General features: G+C 36.9%; 1 protein-coding gene across 4 annotated transcripts in view; it reads left to right on the top strand.

The window, feature by feature from the left end:
* Window positions 1-14,493, top strand: part of POC1B (POC1 centriolar protein B) — an 85,932-nt gene that overhangs the window by 46,190 nt on the left and 25,249 nt on the right. The window contains exons 9-11 of one of the 4 annotated variants that reach the window (XR_010383154.1): window positions 183-335; window positions 7,635-7,657; window positions 7,954-8,034. Coding sequence is in view for 3 of the 4 variants with exons in the window: in XM_064491571.1 (XP_064347641.1) it covers window positions 183-335; window positions 7,954-8,034; window positions 14,024-14,116 (327 nt within the window). In the remaining variant the exon portion in view is untranslated. Of the gene's footprint in view, window positions 1-182; window positions 336-7,634; window positions 7,658-7,953; window positions 8,035-14,023; window positions 14,164-14,493 lie in introns of those variants that run through there. The other 3 variants (XM_064491571.1, XM_031463043.2, XM_064491570.1) reach the window with 3 other exon arrangements.

The following is a 14,493-nucleotide window of genomic DNA, read 5'->3' as shown; positions in this document are numbered from 1 at the left end:
CAAAATGCTAAATCTCTCCCTACCACCCTTAAAAAAAGTGTTGAGACGTAATAACATTGTTGGAATATATATATATAGCCTTTCTGAGTATTTTGAGAGACAATTCTATATGTTAATTTTTTAAAAATCACTTCTGCCTGTACGTGCAAATCAATAACTGCGAACCTGGTCAATTTTCATAGGTCTTATTATGGAGGACTAACTTTGATGAACTGACTTGTAAAGATATTTTTAAAAGAAACCTCAAAAGATTGCACTTTGATTCACCACCACATCTTCTTGACATCTACCCAAGAACACCACATCCCCATGAGCGAAAAGTTGAAACTGTTGAAGTGAGTACCTTGTGCGTGTTTGTCCTACCATTTCTAAGTGCACACTTGGGAGCTATTGGTCAACTTAGATGCTTGAAATTATACTTAATTATATAAAATCTAGTCCTGCTTTAAGACAGCAGCACTTCAAGAAACAATTACTTTTACTAATAAAATAAAACCATAAATAGGATAGTGTGTAACAGTGCTAAAGCCTCTCTCATATGTGCTTCTTGAAGACTTAGAAATAAAACTTCAAAAATATGTTAATGATAATGGGAAATGAGAAATCAAATCTAAGGCTTCTGGTGACTGTAAAGGCTGGGCGAGCTTCAGATTCTAGACGTGTTGAGGGAGCTCATATGATGGCTGTCATGAGAAAGGGCTGAGGGACAAGAATTTTTATAACAGTTATTGAAATAGGTATGTTGAAGCCCTTTTATAACAACAAAAAAAAAAATCTCATGGACAGTGAAAAGAAGAGATTTAAGCATTGAACCTAATAATCGGGGCTGTTTTACTGTTTTCCAACATATATTTTCAAATATATTAGTATCTGCTTAGCTCAAAATTTTTGTTGACAAGTTCCGTTAGGTCCTATAGATTTAAATGTTCTACTCCTTTCAAAGAAAAAATTCATCTTTTCTGGATACTTAGCTGGTCTTAGTCTATTTCTTAGCATTGTGCTTGATTCTTCTTAAATTCTTTTCTCTCAGCAAGAGCTGCTATCAGGAAATCACTATTATCTATTCATCTGAAATCTTCCCCCATCATTGGCAAAGTCTTTCTTTGCTTTTAGAGTAGGTATTTTGAATTCTTAAGACATCATTTCTAAGTGGCAGTTTATAGCCGCCTCCTGCTTGTTATTCATGCTGTGGTTCCAGACCACCTTCTGTGGCCTCTGGGTCCCTCACCCCATGTCAGTTCTTTAATTTTGGTTTGCTTGGTCTTGGTCTTTTCTGTTACCTCAGGCATTTCTGCTAGTCTCAGGGTGTGTGCACGCAAGTACGCAAGTTTAAGCTTTTATAACTTTTAAACCTTTTGGACTGTTTTCTAGATTTTTTTTAACCTAGCCACATTTTGGAGAGTTCTTTCCTTGTTTTTCCATGATGGTGTTTATTTTCAGTTCTTTGCTATAATTTTTATCCTTTCTAACTTCTGATCATCTTTCCATATCCTCTGAAGTGTTTACTGTTGTACTTTACTACTTCTTCGTGCCACTGATTGTATTATTGTTTTTCCCCTTTGATTTCTTTGAAAGAAAGAATGTAATGCAATTTGGTTTTGGTTCGTCACATTTTTCTTTCAGTTTGTACAATTGTAGATGCATTTGTTGATCCTCTGTGAGCGTATGCATCACATAAAATGTATGTGAAATGTATTTTAAATTGACTTGAGTTTCCTTTTCTTGTTTTACCCAAGCTGGCTTTATTGGCTCGTGATGTTTTTTATTCTAGTGTTTCTGTGGCTCAGCTGGGAGTGATCATTGCTGCTGCCCTCTTGCCGGCTCAGCCGCCTCCCTTTCCAGAGTTGAGGGTGGCAGAGCTGCAGGCTGAGCCCGGTCTCCTTACTCCTAACTCAGTGATGCTTCCATGACATCACGCCACCTCAGTGTTAAGGGCTCAGCCGTCTTCTCTGTGATTTACTCTCAGCCCCAGCCCACTTAAGAGTGTTAGGCTTTCTTTAAAATGTCAACGAGTTGTCTGAGGAGCTCTGCTCTGACAGTGCTGCCAGAAAGCAGTGAAACCAGCTGGGTTGCTGAGTGTGGCTAGGTCAGGATGACCCAGGCCATGCGGAGCCACTCTCCACCCATTTTTCACATATACACTTAAAAAATCTCCTAAAAACTGGCTTTTCATCTTGGAATTACAATTCAGTTACACTGTACAGATTGTTGAGCACTGTGACTAAATTAGGTTTGTTGCCTTAAGAAAGTCAGCCTCTGTGTACGGTTTAAATTATCTGTAAGCTCATACATACTTACTGAATGGGGATAGAAGTAAAGTTATAGTAGCAATTGTAGTATCTATCATTTATCTACCTAGAAACATTTTAGAAAATGGCACTTCTGGGAAAACAGATGTCAGAATATATAATTCAGTTTCTAATCCTAGGGGATCAGAGACCAATTCATAAAGAGTTGTGAATCCATTTCTTTCCCTCTTCTTTGTTATGAAAGATGATTAGGGGGAACTAATGCTCTGTCTTCCTAAGCTTAAACAAGTAATTATGATTTGCCACTGTAAATATGGCTTGTAAAAACGAGAGTGTTGAAGAGAATGTCCTTGGAGAGTATGTAGATTATACACACAGACGGTCTTTACAACTCCACTTTCTGTTTTTCGCATAGTTAGCAAAAGGTTTGGTACTTACTGGATGCCCAGTAAGTAACAGTATTTATTGAACACTTACTAAATGTCAGCTACTACATTACATTTACTGTGTACTTGAATTAAGTATACTATATGACTTAAATTGGTCAGAATTCAGATTTTGTGATATAAAATGCAGAGAAGTGATAGGATTCTGCATACGAACAACCAACTATTCTTTTTTTTCTTGAAAATCTCTTATAATAAAGCATGAGTGTAAAGTTTTCTGGACAGAGACCATCTTTAATATTATGAATGAATAATTGTTAAATATCAAATTATTTTTAAAGACTTTAAATGAATGTCTAGTAATCCCTCCCAGAGCCAAAAGACTCTTAATTTTAAAATATCACTTAGAATAGAATAGTATGAATCAGAAGTTGTATTGTGTTCATTTAAGATGAGCAAATTTTACTTTGAAATACTAAATTGGATAGATTAGATTTTTTTCCAAAGCTTTAGGCAAGGTCAGTTTACATACATTACTTTGGAAATGTCTGGAAACTAGCAAAACTTTTTTTTTTTTTTGAGGTCAGAGTTCCTGATTAAAAGAGTGAAAACATATTCCTAGATGAGGTGAAATCAGTGGCATCTAGGTGACCTAATTTCCCTGACTTCTCTTTTTGCAGTAACCACGAATGTTTCATTTCTGGGTTTGAAGTAACATAACATTCCTATGATTTGTATTTTCTGTGTTCTCTGTGAGGCTCAAATATTTGAATTGCATACTCTTCAATCTTCTGAGTGAGACTGTTTGGACTTTTGCAAAAACCACCCACTTGCCAGCCTTCAGGGTACCTCTTGTTTGAAGGTGAGGAATCCTGCGTAGTGTTAGACCTTGGATACTGGCTGACTGCATTTATAAACTACTACTTCCTGCATGGAGAGAGCGGGTGATAGGCAGATTGCTCTTGGAACAAGTGAGAGAAGAAGGCATGAAGCATAAAGTCTTTCCCTTCACCATGTCAGACGGACCTCTCTTCCGTCCCTTCTGTTCATCTGACAGCAGAGCCTGTGCGCCGTGCCTAGCCTGGGCACTCTGTCTTAGTTAAAACAAAAGGGCTACTTCTTTCTTTTTTGGGTGGGACAGAAGCCCATTTTTAAAATAAGCTATCTTAACCCTGCCTGTGTCGCACAATGTCACATCACTAATTCATGCTGACTTCGTCTTCTTCAGACTGTCACAAGCTGAGCTGCACGTCCCGCCCCTAGACAAGAGCAAACGTTGCTTCTTGAAGGAGGAACTAAAACTTAATGTGTGTGCCTGACACTTTTCTCCCGAGCAGTGCCCTGCTCTTTTGCTTATTTCGGTGGGAAGATGTAGAGCCGTGCTAAGGGATGCTAGTAGATCTTGGTAACAGAAGGGGTTGGAGTAGCTATTCCAGAATAATTGCAGAAGATAGTAAGTAGGGGTCATGGTTAGTTATTTGAGAAGAATTTGTTAATGTTTTGATGGTTTCTAATTCTATAATGGCCAGGTGAGATTGCCTTAATCTACAAATTGCATAGGAAATGCTGTACAATATTGAGCAGGAAGGAAAACTTCCTTTAACTTAACTAAATATTTATATAAAAATATTTTGTGGTAGTCTGGCCGTGATTTATAGTTGAAAACTACAGGTGATCAGTTTAAATCTTGGAGCCTGAGATTGGGTCTTTATCTTAACCTTCTATTAAGGTTGAAACATTATAATTTATGATAAAAAAAAATGACCACTCTTCTACCAATTTTGTATTTTAGTTTTAGCCATGGTATATGTTGTTTTGGGCCTCAAAAAATGTTTTTCAGAGATTACCTAATAATAGCAATAGCAGTAATAATAATAATACCTAACACGTGCAACATTATTCTAATTACCTTACATAAATTAAGTTATCAAATCTTCCTAAAAACTATAGAGTAAGTACCATTTTTATCCCATGAGAAATTGAGGCACATGTAAGTTAAATCTTAAAGCTAGTAAGTGGCAACTTGAGAGTTTCAGCCTCGTCACTCTGGTTCTATTCTGTACATTTAACTATTTCGATGCAGTGCTTTAATAGAATCAAAATTTAACTTCAACCTGTTAACGGATAATAAGTATCTATGTGCTAGATACTGCACTGGAACAAGACAGGCAGATTTCTTGCCCTTCAGAATTTGTTAGTGGCAGAGTTTGTGCTCATGGACTTCTCAGTTTGTGGATGTACCAGAACCTCAAAGTGGAATGGTACCTGTGAGGTCATATATACTAACCCTCCCTTGTGCATGAATCCCTTATTCAGTGATGGAGAACTCAGCCTCTCATAAGGCAGCCTACTCCACTTCAAGGCAACTGCAGTTATTGAAGGGCTCTTTCCTTTAATGAAAATGGAAAGCTAAAAGGTACTGTTAATATTCACGGAGATGAGCTTGCAAAGAACTTAACCGTGTCACTGCCTCGGCATTTTTTCTTCATGGAGAAGTCTATAAGCTTAGTGAGAATTTTCTGCTCCATTTAATGCATGTGGCAGCAGCTTGCAGCAAAATATAGAAAAATATTGTTGCATCAAGACTTCCCCAGCTTGTAGAACCTCAAGGATTTCTCCATGAGAGATGCTGACCATTTCCATGTGATTTAGATTTTTCTGAGTAGTTGCAGTTTCAGATGGCAAACCAGATTGTATTTTTCATTGGTAAACAATTCTAAATGATTATAAATCAATAAAAAATGTTAAAAAAAAATTCTGTGTCTACACTAGGTGGCAGTAGATAAAAGAGAATAACATGTCTGCAAGCAGTCTTTTGGAACAGCTAGCCCTAGACTGAAAGGAAAGTGAGTCAGCCTCAACTCTGGCTGATCAGAAGGAGGCTGTGCCGTCTGCTCTGTGGAATGGCCAGAAAGAAATAAAGGCGTTGGCCTGTTGGCCGACTGAGCAGATAGCCCTCCATTCTCACCCTGCACGATTCTAATTCCTTCTTTACCGCAGCGTGGGTGTTGTTGGGCACGTACACCTCTTCCTCTAACACAATTGGCTGGATCTATGTAAAAGCTTCTTAATACTTCCAAAACTACAGCTGTATGCCTCAAACTTGATAAGTGCTTTTGAAATCATTCCACTCCTCTTCCCATAGGCTCAGCCCTTATCACCACAGTCCCTGCTGTCTTGTCCTCGCTATTACCCTACTTTAATCTCGATACAGGCTAATCTTTCTAAAGCACATTCTAGACTCCAGCTTTTCTGTGCCTTCCCAGATTCCTTCACTGCTCACAATTTAACCCTCGCCACCCTCTCACCCTGTGCAGAAGTATTCTGCCTCTATGCTCAGGATTGCATGGAACCTCATTGCTGTCCCTCTGTTTTTGTCTTCTAAACCTGTTTTAAAGGAGCCTTCTTAAGTTCTGTGTCTTCCCTGGGAAGGCTTTCTCACTAAGTGCTCAGTCAACAGTTTCTTCTTTGAGATTCGCCAAGACACATTGTTGGTAACTGTTTATTTGATATCAAGTTCTGCTATCTTTGTGGCCCTTTGTTGATTTCTTTGTATTCATAATGTTTAGTAAATAATTAGTGATCATGTGGTTTCTTTTTTTCTTTTGGTCTTTCTGAATTCTGAAATGACTTCCCTCAGAAGTAGTCACCATTCTAGTTAATTATTCCTTTGCTTCTCTTTTTAATTTTACTATATACGTTAGAATCAGTAATTAGATGTTACTTCATTTTGGAAGGTTTTAAACTTTATATAAATGGAATCACACTGCATATGTGTTTTTCTATAGCCTACTTTTCACTTAACATTAAAATCCTGAGATTCGTATGTATGGATTCTGAATTCATACATTCATATGTTGTTTGCACATAGTCATATTTCATTCGTTTTCACTGAGGTATGGGATTCTGATGAATTTACTACAGTAGTAATTCCCATGATTTATGTATTCCACGCTGATAAACATTTGGGGGATTCTGATTGTTGTTTGTTTTTGCCATTACAATGTTGCTATAAACAATGTCAGCATCGAGCTTTCTAGATTTTCCAGTCTACTGGGTGTTAAGTGGTGCTTTGCTTTAATCTTCCCTTTTCTAATTATTACTAATGTTTCTGAAAATCTCTTTATATGCTAGTTAAATGTTAGGTTTTCTATAATTTCTTCTTAGGATTGCTGTTCTTTTCACATTGCTTTGTAGGTTTTTCTTACATATTTTCGATATTTGTCCTTTTTCATTTTTAGACATCATAGTATCTCCTCCTGTTCCATTATCTGATTGTTGACTTTATAGTATCTGTTGTTAAACAGAAATCGTTAATTTTGGAGTAATCAGATAGATCAAATTTTTTTATTTTGTCTTATGGTTTTACTTTTGCAACTTTTAAGATGCCCTTCTCCACCCCAGGTCACAGAGATATTTTTATACATTTACTTCTGTTAACTTTATAGTTTTCACGTAACATTTAGTTTTCTCATTTATCTGCTGTCTGTCTTTGTGTGTAATATTAGGCAGGGATCCATTTAATGACCCAGTTTTCTCAGGTACAAATCATCCTTCCTCTGTTGATCTGTGACACCATTTTTCTTTTGTATTTGTTTTTTATATAGACGGGGCTCTGCTTCTGAGCTCTTTATGGTATAGCTGTCTGTTTGTTTAAGCCTTCTTTAACGTCTTTACGTGAGTTTTATTATTTTTTCCCATAAAAGTCTTATGCATCTTTGTTGTATTCTGATGTATTTTAAATTTTTATTGTATTATAAGTGATGAATTTTTAAAATTTGCTTTTTTTTTTTTTTTTTTTTACTGTGTGTGGAAGTGCAAACATGCGGTTGTTTTTGTATACTGGTTTGAGATCTTATTACTTTTAATGATATAGCAGTAGATCCTTTGGGGATTTCTTTATAGATAATTATATATGAATGACGATTTTATTTCTTCTGTTCTAATTCTTACATCTTAACACTTTTATTTCCTTTTCTTGTCTTAATGAACTGGCTAGGATATTTTTCTGCATCTTTTGAGGTGGGTCATTTTATTTTATTTTTAAAATCCCTTTATAGATGAATCCCATTGATTTTCTAATGTAGAAACATTTTTTTTCCCATGGGAAAATTTCAGTTTGGTCCTGATGATCTTTTCTTATATATTGATTTGATAAGCTAATATCTTATTTAAAATTGTTGTATTCATGTCATTGAATGTACCAATATATTTTAGTTTTAGAATATATTAGGAAATACCTCTAAATTGTTACAAATGGCATGCAGTTTCTTATGGTATAAAAATCTAATATTAGCTTTTTTAATATATATACACAGATTAATCCAAAGCTTGATGTAATCGATTTGCAGACCTCCACTCCCCCTGTTGTGGACATCCTTTCTTTTGATTCTACCACAGTAAGTTTCCTTTGGCATTTAAATGGTATTTAATTGTTTGGCACAATTCATTTTCCTTAAAAATTGTGTGGGAGAGGAGATTAAAAAAAAGGCTAAGTAGCCTTACATCTTAACATAGAAAAAACTTTGTACCAGTCATACTTACAATGTGTCTAAATGGCCACAAGGGGGAGCAGCACCAGTTTTAGAAAAGTTTTAATTTGATGACTTTCAATCTAATCCACATTCACTGTCTCATCTCCTATTAGGGTGCTGCCCACATGACACTCCACTTGCTGTCACAGAACAGATTCCTTCTTTGGTAATTGCCTTTCAGAGGTGCTAAACTTACTTCTGGTCTCATTAGAAGCTGTAATCGAAGTAGCCATTTCCCTTTGTTCATCTCTCTTGATGGATGATGCAGAAATTAAGAAGTACTTCTAACACATGCAATTTTGTTTTTAAAAAATTGCATACATACAGTTTATTTACTCAGTGTGTCCAAAGTCTTCACAAATTGAGAGTTTTAGCCTTTCCACTTGAGACTGCTTAATCTTTGCAAGGCAGGTCACTTCTGCCGTCAGCTCTGCTAGTCAGGGCAAAAGCAGTCATGAAAACAAATGGGAGGAGTGGCGTGGTCTTTGGCAACACTACTGTGATGATGTCAGTATAGTTAAATATTTGGGGTAAATTAACACGTGGCCAGAAAAAACAAACAAACACTTGACGTTACATTACAAACTCTCCACTAGATCTCAAGAATTATACCTATTGTAAAGGAATTCTGCAGAGGACTAGTCTATCTTCAGTCTGTCTTGTATCAGGAAGAAGTCTGCTTATTAAAGGGTCTTTTCAGTGTTAGTCCCATGGCACAGAAGACTCCTAGGTGACTCATGAGAAGTTCCAGAGGCAGGAAGTCAGCTGGAGGGTCAACCTAGGGACTGATTGTCGAAGAAGTCCAGGAATCATTGGTGACAACTGGAACTTCAAGTGGGTCTGTGGCCTTGTCTGTTACAACGTTCATGTTTGTAAAATAACCCTGTGAGCATTCCTGCATGAATAACTTACTTACAACATTAAAAATTAACTAGACACTGAGTTCTTGCCACAGTTCTTACCTTATAGTAGGTGCTCAACATATTTATGGTTCAGTGAATTACCCGAAAGGCATGCTGTTGGAATGTACAAATTGTGGTGAGTTGGATTTTTTCTGTCCCGGAGCTGCTTTCTTTTGAGGTAGTCTTCAGGCTTAATTGCATGTTTCTGGACTGGAGGATATCAGAGATCATCAGAAACCTTGGGTCCATGCTTTGAGACTCACTCTCCCTGCTGGAGCCCTTCCAAGTTTGCAAAGCCTCATGACCCGAGGAATCCAGGTGTTCTTGATAGTGTGCTATAGAGGTGGGCATACCTGTCACCTAGCACGTGATGGCAGGGTGTCTGTCCCTGGGTGGGGATGCAGACGTGCCAGAGTCAGTGTGTCTAAGTCACAGGGCCCTAACTCAGAAGTACAGTATGTGGGACTTTGAGAAGACAGAGCACTGACAAGTGTGCAGTTGTGCTACAGAAAAGGATAATAAGACTGAAAAATACAGTTGTTCTTCACATAAGGAATAATATTAGGCTGAATTATGTGAAATTGCCACTATGTAGGCAAAACGGTCTAATATCAATGATTTCCCATGGTTTAACCCAATATATAAGCATTAAAAGAAAGACTCCACTGTTATTTGAAGTTGTGTGCTTGATGCTACATAAAAACAAAACAAACAAGAAAACACAGACAAAAGCTTGTTTGCTCTAAATTGGTTTGGGATTAGGCTGCTGAAGTCCCAGCTAGGTAGATTTGTTTAAAATCTGGAAGATAGCTGCTTACTTCCAGGCAAGCTAAAGACTCCTGATTTTGTTTATTTTACTAACACATTTTCTGAAGATATAGGTGCTCCTAAAGCATTTAGATTTTTATGAGGAATATCTTTAAAGTGCTTTCCTTTATATTTTCAAAGTATGTATCTTTCTTTTAGCTCATTGGGTTAGGAAACTAAAGTGAAGTCACTATAATTATTTGCCTTTCCATTAATCTAGTGGTAAGTAATTCTTAATCTGTAATCTCCTCTATATATTGGCTACTTTTCTTTTGCGTCTGCATGACAAATCAGACATAATTGTAAAGGAGACTTGTTTCTATTCTGGCATGAAGCACTATTGTGGTGTGAACTTTGCATGTGATTATAATTTAAAAACTTAGTGAAATATTGGAAGCCAAAAAAAGCAGTGTTTGAAGGTGGTTTGGGTTTTTGTTATTGTGGTTACTGTTTATTTGGGGGGATCGTTTGTTTAGTTTTTGTAGACTGGAAGAGTATTTCCTTAAAAATGCATTTTCATCAAGATGAGATATAAAAAGGTTACTCTTCAAACCTTATTTTGTGAAATTTCTTAGTAGGAGAAAAGCAGATTTATTCCGGTGTAAGAAATAGTTGGCTTCTACTCCTGTTTTGACTTGATTTAATATTATATTCAGGATGATTTATAGGTTAGAGTGTACTGCTGTCTTGTCTGTGCTCTGAGGCCTTCCTACTACAGAGGAGAAACGATGGCATACAAACAGTTGGTGTCTTCGAGGCTTGCACTTGTGTCTCTCCTGCCAGGCAGGAAATTTGATACAATATTTCAGGATCAAAATAAGCTGTTGCCAATCTGTATTTTTAAAGCTATGTTGTAAAAAAATGTTTCTGTAACGGGATAGATATACTGGCTGTCACATAGACATAGTTTTAAAATGTTGATCTCAAATTTCTGAGTCTTTATTCCAATTATGTTGTCACTTGTCATATCCTGATTTTTTAAATATTATTTAGTTCAAGATTCTCACTGAGTCTTTTACTATTTTCATTTATTTGTCATCAAAATTGTAAGAGGGCATTTAGCATTAGCATTGGCATGTGACACGGCTACGTGGGGTGTTCCAGATCCTCCCGCATCGTCAGCCCTTCTCCCCTAGAAGGCAAGCAAGACTGGAATTTCTCTTCTGTATCTTACTATGAAGTATTAAAAAAAAAATCCTGGCTAAACAAAATTTGTTTAAAATACTCAATGATTATTAAAATTGTTATTTTTAGGTAAATATATTCCTAAATTTTGATGTATTTTACTATTATTTATTCCACAAATGAACAAAATGAAGTTGACAATCTTGCTAGTATCCTTCTGATTGACTGTCAGAACACTGGGCTCTTCTCAGAGAACAGGAGGAGTACTCTCGTACTCATTTTGGCAACTGTGTAGGTGATGGACATGCCTTTCTTTAGGATTGGGACAGTTTTCAGGTTAAATTAATTCTTCACAATAAACTGAGAATTTACAATTTCATTATAGGAAAAAAATCAAGGTTTATAGTCTTTTTTGCTCCATCAGTCAAAATATTTAAAGCCAAACTGGATGGAGGGGTTATCCGAGATACTGAAGACAGGATGTCATGCTGGCTGCCTACCTCAAGAAACTTAAAACCTAGCTAGAGAGGAATTTCGTTAGTACAAGAAACAAGTGGCAGTTTCAGTGTACTTCAGATGCCAAGTGTAAGGATTGTCAGTTCGTGACCTGACCAGAGATGGGTAAGGTTTTGATAGGGACATTCCAGCTGGTGGAAAGTATAGATGCCTCAGAAGTAACTGAAAATACAGTATGTACCTCAGTAATAAAAGTGCCCCCATCTAATCCTGAGTCTTTACAGCGCCTGACTCAGTGGATAGCAGCTGTGTGGTAGGATACTGGGAGCACACCCACTCACACACTTTTGGTTCTCAGTGTTTCTTGAGTAATGATGTGCCACTCACTGTTCCTGACTTTAGAAAATGTGGACAAAACAGAAATACCTGCCCCAGAGAAGCCTACATTCTATATTCTAGTGGCGGAGACAGGCAATTCACAGATTCAAAAAAAAAAAAAAAGACTGTATAGTATAGTAAATGGGAAAAATGCAATGGCGCGGAAAGCACTGAAGTCAGATAGGAAGACGGGTGCATTTGGATAGTTTGGCCGGGACAAGAGTCCTGTGAAGGGCGACGGTTTAGTAAAGAACTGAAGGAATGAAGGGATCAAGTGAGATGAGTATCTGGGGAGGCACTCCAGGCCAGTGAGAGCGTGCCAAAGGCGAGACTGGGAGTGAGGAGGAGCCCCTGGAGGGTTTCCTTTGGGGGTGGGGGGGCGTGATCTGACTTACATCTTAACAGGTTCACTCTGGCTGCTGTGTTGAGAATCAGCTGAGGGTGGTGGTGGAGGGGAGCAAAGAGACTAATTAGGACACTAATGGAACAATCAGACAGGAGGCAGGTGTCCCTTGATCCAGGGTGGTAGCGGAGGAGGTGGTGGTGAGTGATCTGATGCTGCATGTATTTGGAAGGCAGGGCCAAGAGGATTTCGTGACAGACTGGATGTCAGCTGTGGGATTCCCTGTCTCCTTTCCCCAGGGAACAGTAAGGTGCAGCCCTGAGTAATTTCAGGTTAGCCCAGATCATCTCTCATCATTTTGCCAGAAGGGCTGTTGAGAGAAAAAGACTTGTGGTTTCCTGTCTTCTTTTCTGGGATCAGGAAAGTGATCAGCTGAATCAGTGCAAGAGATACTGTGCTGTTTCTGTGACTTTGAGAAGCACAGTCGTAAAACATAGTCTTCCTTCCTAAGTGTCCTTTGGATTTGCATTTTTCAGCAAAGTTCACTAGTTTCCCTTTTGGAAAAATTGTTGCATCAACCTATTTTTAGGAAGAAAAAGTTATACCCTTTCATGGAGGTTGTCATATGGTATATGCTCTCTGAAAAAATGTTAATGTATTGACAAAATATATGGACATAAAAAGAGTAAAAGTGCAGATACAGAGAGGATATCTCCATGGATGTTGTGGCAACAGTGCATCCTGGTAACTAGACAACATTGCGTAACTAGTTCAGAGTTATTCCAGCTTCTAACTGCTTATGTAAGCAAAGATTTGGAAAGACTTACTTGAAAGAACACAGTGTATGCAAACTTAAATGTCTCAAGACTAAAATTTATAACTTTAAAAGTGTAAAGTGGTAATATACAATGTGTTGTCCCCAGATACCCCATTTACTTTTCCAGGAAAATGTATAAAAATCATGGTGCACAAACCTCCTGCTTCCACTGCTTTTCTGCATGCTAGCATTCCTGTATTTACATATAGACAACCTCTAAATTTGGAGGAAGGTGAAGTTCTAAGTTTTTAAACTTTGCAATGGCTTGTAAGGTAGCATTTGATTTATAAGCTTAGTGCATATGATTTCTGAAACTAGGTATGTTCGTAAGTTTGTTGTTGCTTACTTAGATTTAGGAAAAAGACATTTTTATGGTATCTTTAGGCAATGGTTCAGTGGCCCGTGGTGTTTATCTTCTGCCCACCCCCACCTTGAGTGTTTGAAAGAAGATGAACGTAGGCATGTGTAAAGTCTGCCTCTGGACTCACTAGTTGCTGGTGCTTTTCACAGTCTATCCTCATTTTATTAAATGATGTTTAGTTTTCATTTCAAATGATAGTGAATATGTCAGGTGGGATACAGTGAAACAGTATTTTTTTTTATCCATTGACTCAAAAAGTTAGTGTGTATACATACATATATTCATTTTCATATTCTTTTTCATTAAAGGTTATTACAAGAAATTGAATATATGTATGCATATGCATGACTGGGACATTGTGCTGTACACCAGGAAATGACACATTGTAACAATTAAAAAAATAAAATAGAATAAAATTAAGGTCACACATTCTTAAAAAAAAGTTAACATAATTCTAAGATGCTTAGTAAAAAGAGGAATGCTTATCAGGCTTGAGAAGCAATTTTAAAGCATCACCCTTAAAACGGAAAGAAATGAAGTAATTAAAGTGTCAAAGCTTTTAAAAAGAAGACATACAGGATAATTAACAGAAGTAAATAAGAAAAAATACACTTCCACAAATCTCTTTCCATTTAGAATAAAAATAACATTTATATTTTTTTCAGATGCAAGTTAGAGAAAACATCAGAGAAGAAGAGATTATTTCCAAATTAGTTGCATCCTTGCTTTTGAAGTACATCATGACCCATATGTTATAAAAACTACCAACAGTTGTGACTGTGATAGCTGACCTTTAAAAAAACGTGTTTTGGGATTGTAAGAAAAAAGCCAACCAACTAAAACTTTTTAGTCTGTTAAAAGAACGTGGCTGGGTTTTTTTTTTTTTAAGCTGATTAACTAAGACAGTACCACTGTAAAAAGAGATTAATAGTGTGGATCAGAGGCTTTCTTTTTTCCTCCAAATAAAATTTACTTTTTGATTTAAAAAAAATAATAATCATAAGTCCCCAGTGTTTGATTTAACTTTCCTGAAGAATTTGCTAATTTGAGCTTCTTTCCCTTTAAGTTTCAAGGTCACAGGGAAAGAAAGCTTATCATCAATAAGTGTTTCCTCTTAGCGAAAAGTTTATACTGA

This window comes from Camelus dromedarius, chromosome 11 (assembly GCF_036321535.1).
Source record: "Camelus dromedarius isolate mCamDro1 chromosome 11, mCamDro1.pat, whole genome shotgun sequence".
Taxonomy (NCBI): Eukaryota; Metazoa; Chordata; class Mammalia; order Artiodactyla; family Camelidae; genus Camelus; species Camelus dromedarius.
Note: the sequence above shows the minus strand (reverse complement) of the source record. Positions and strands in the feature narration are given on the sequence as shown.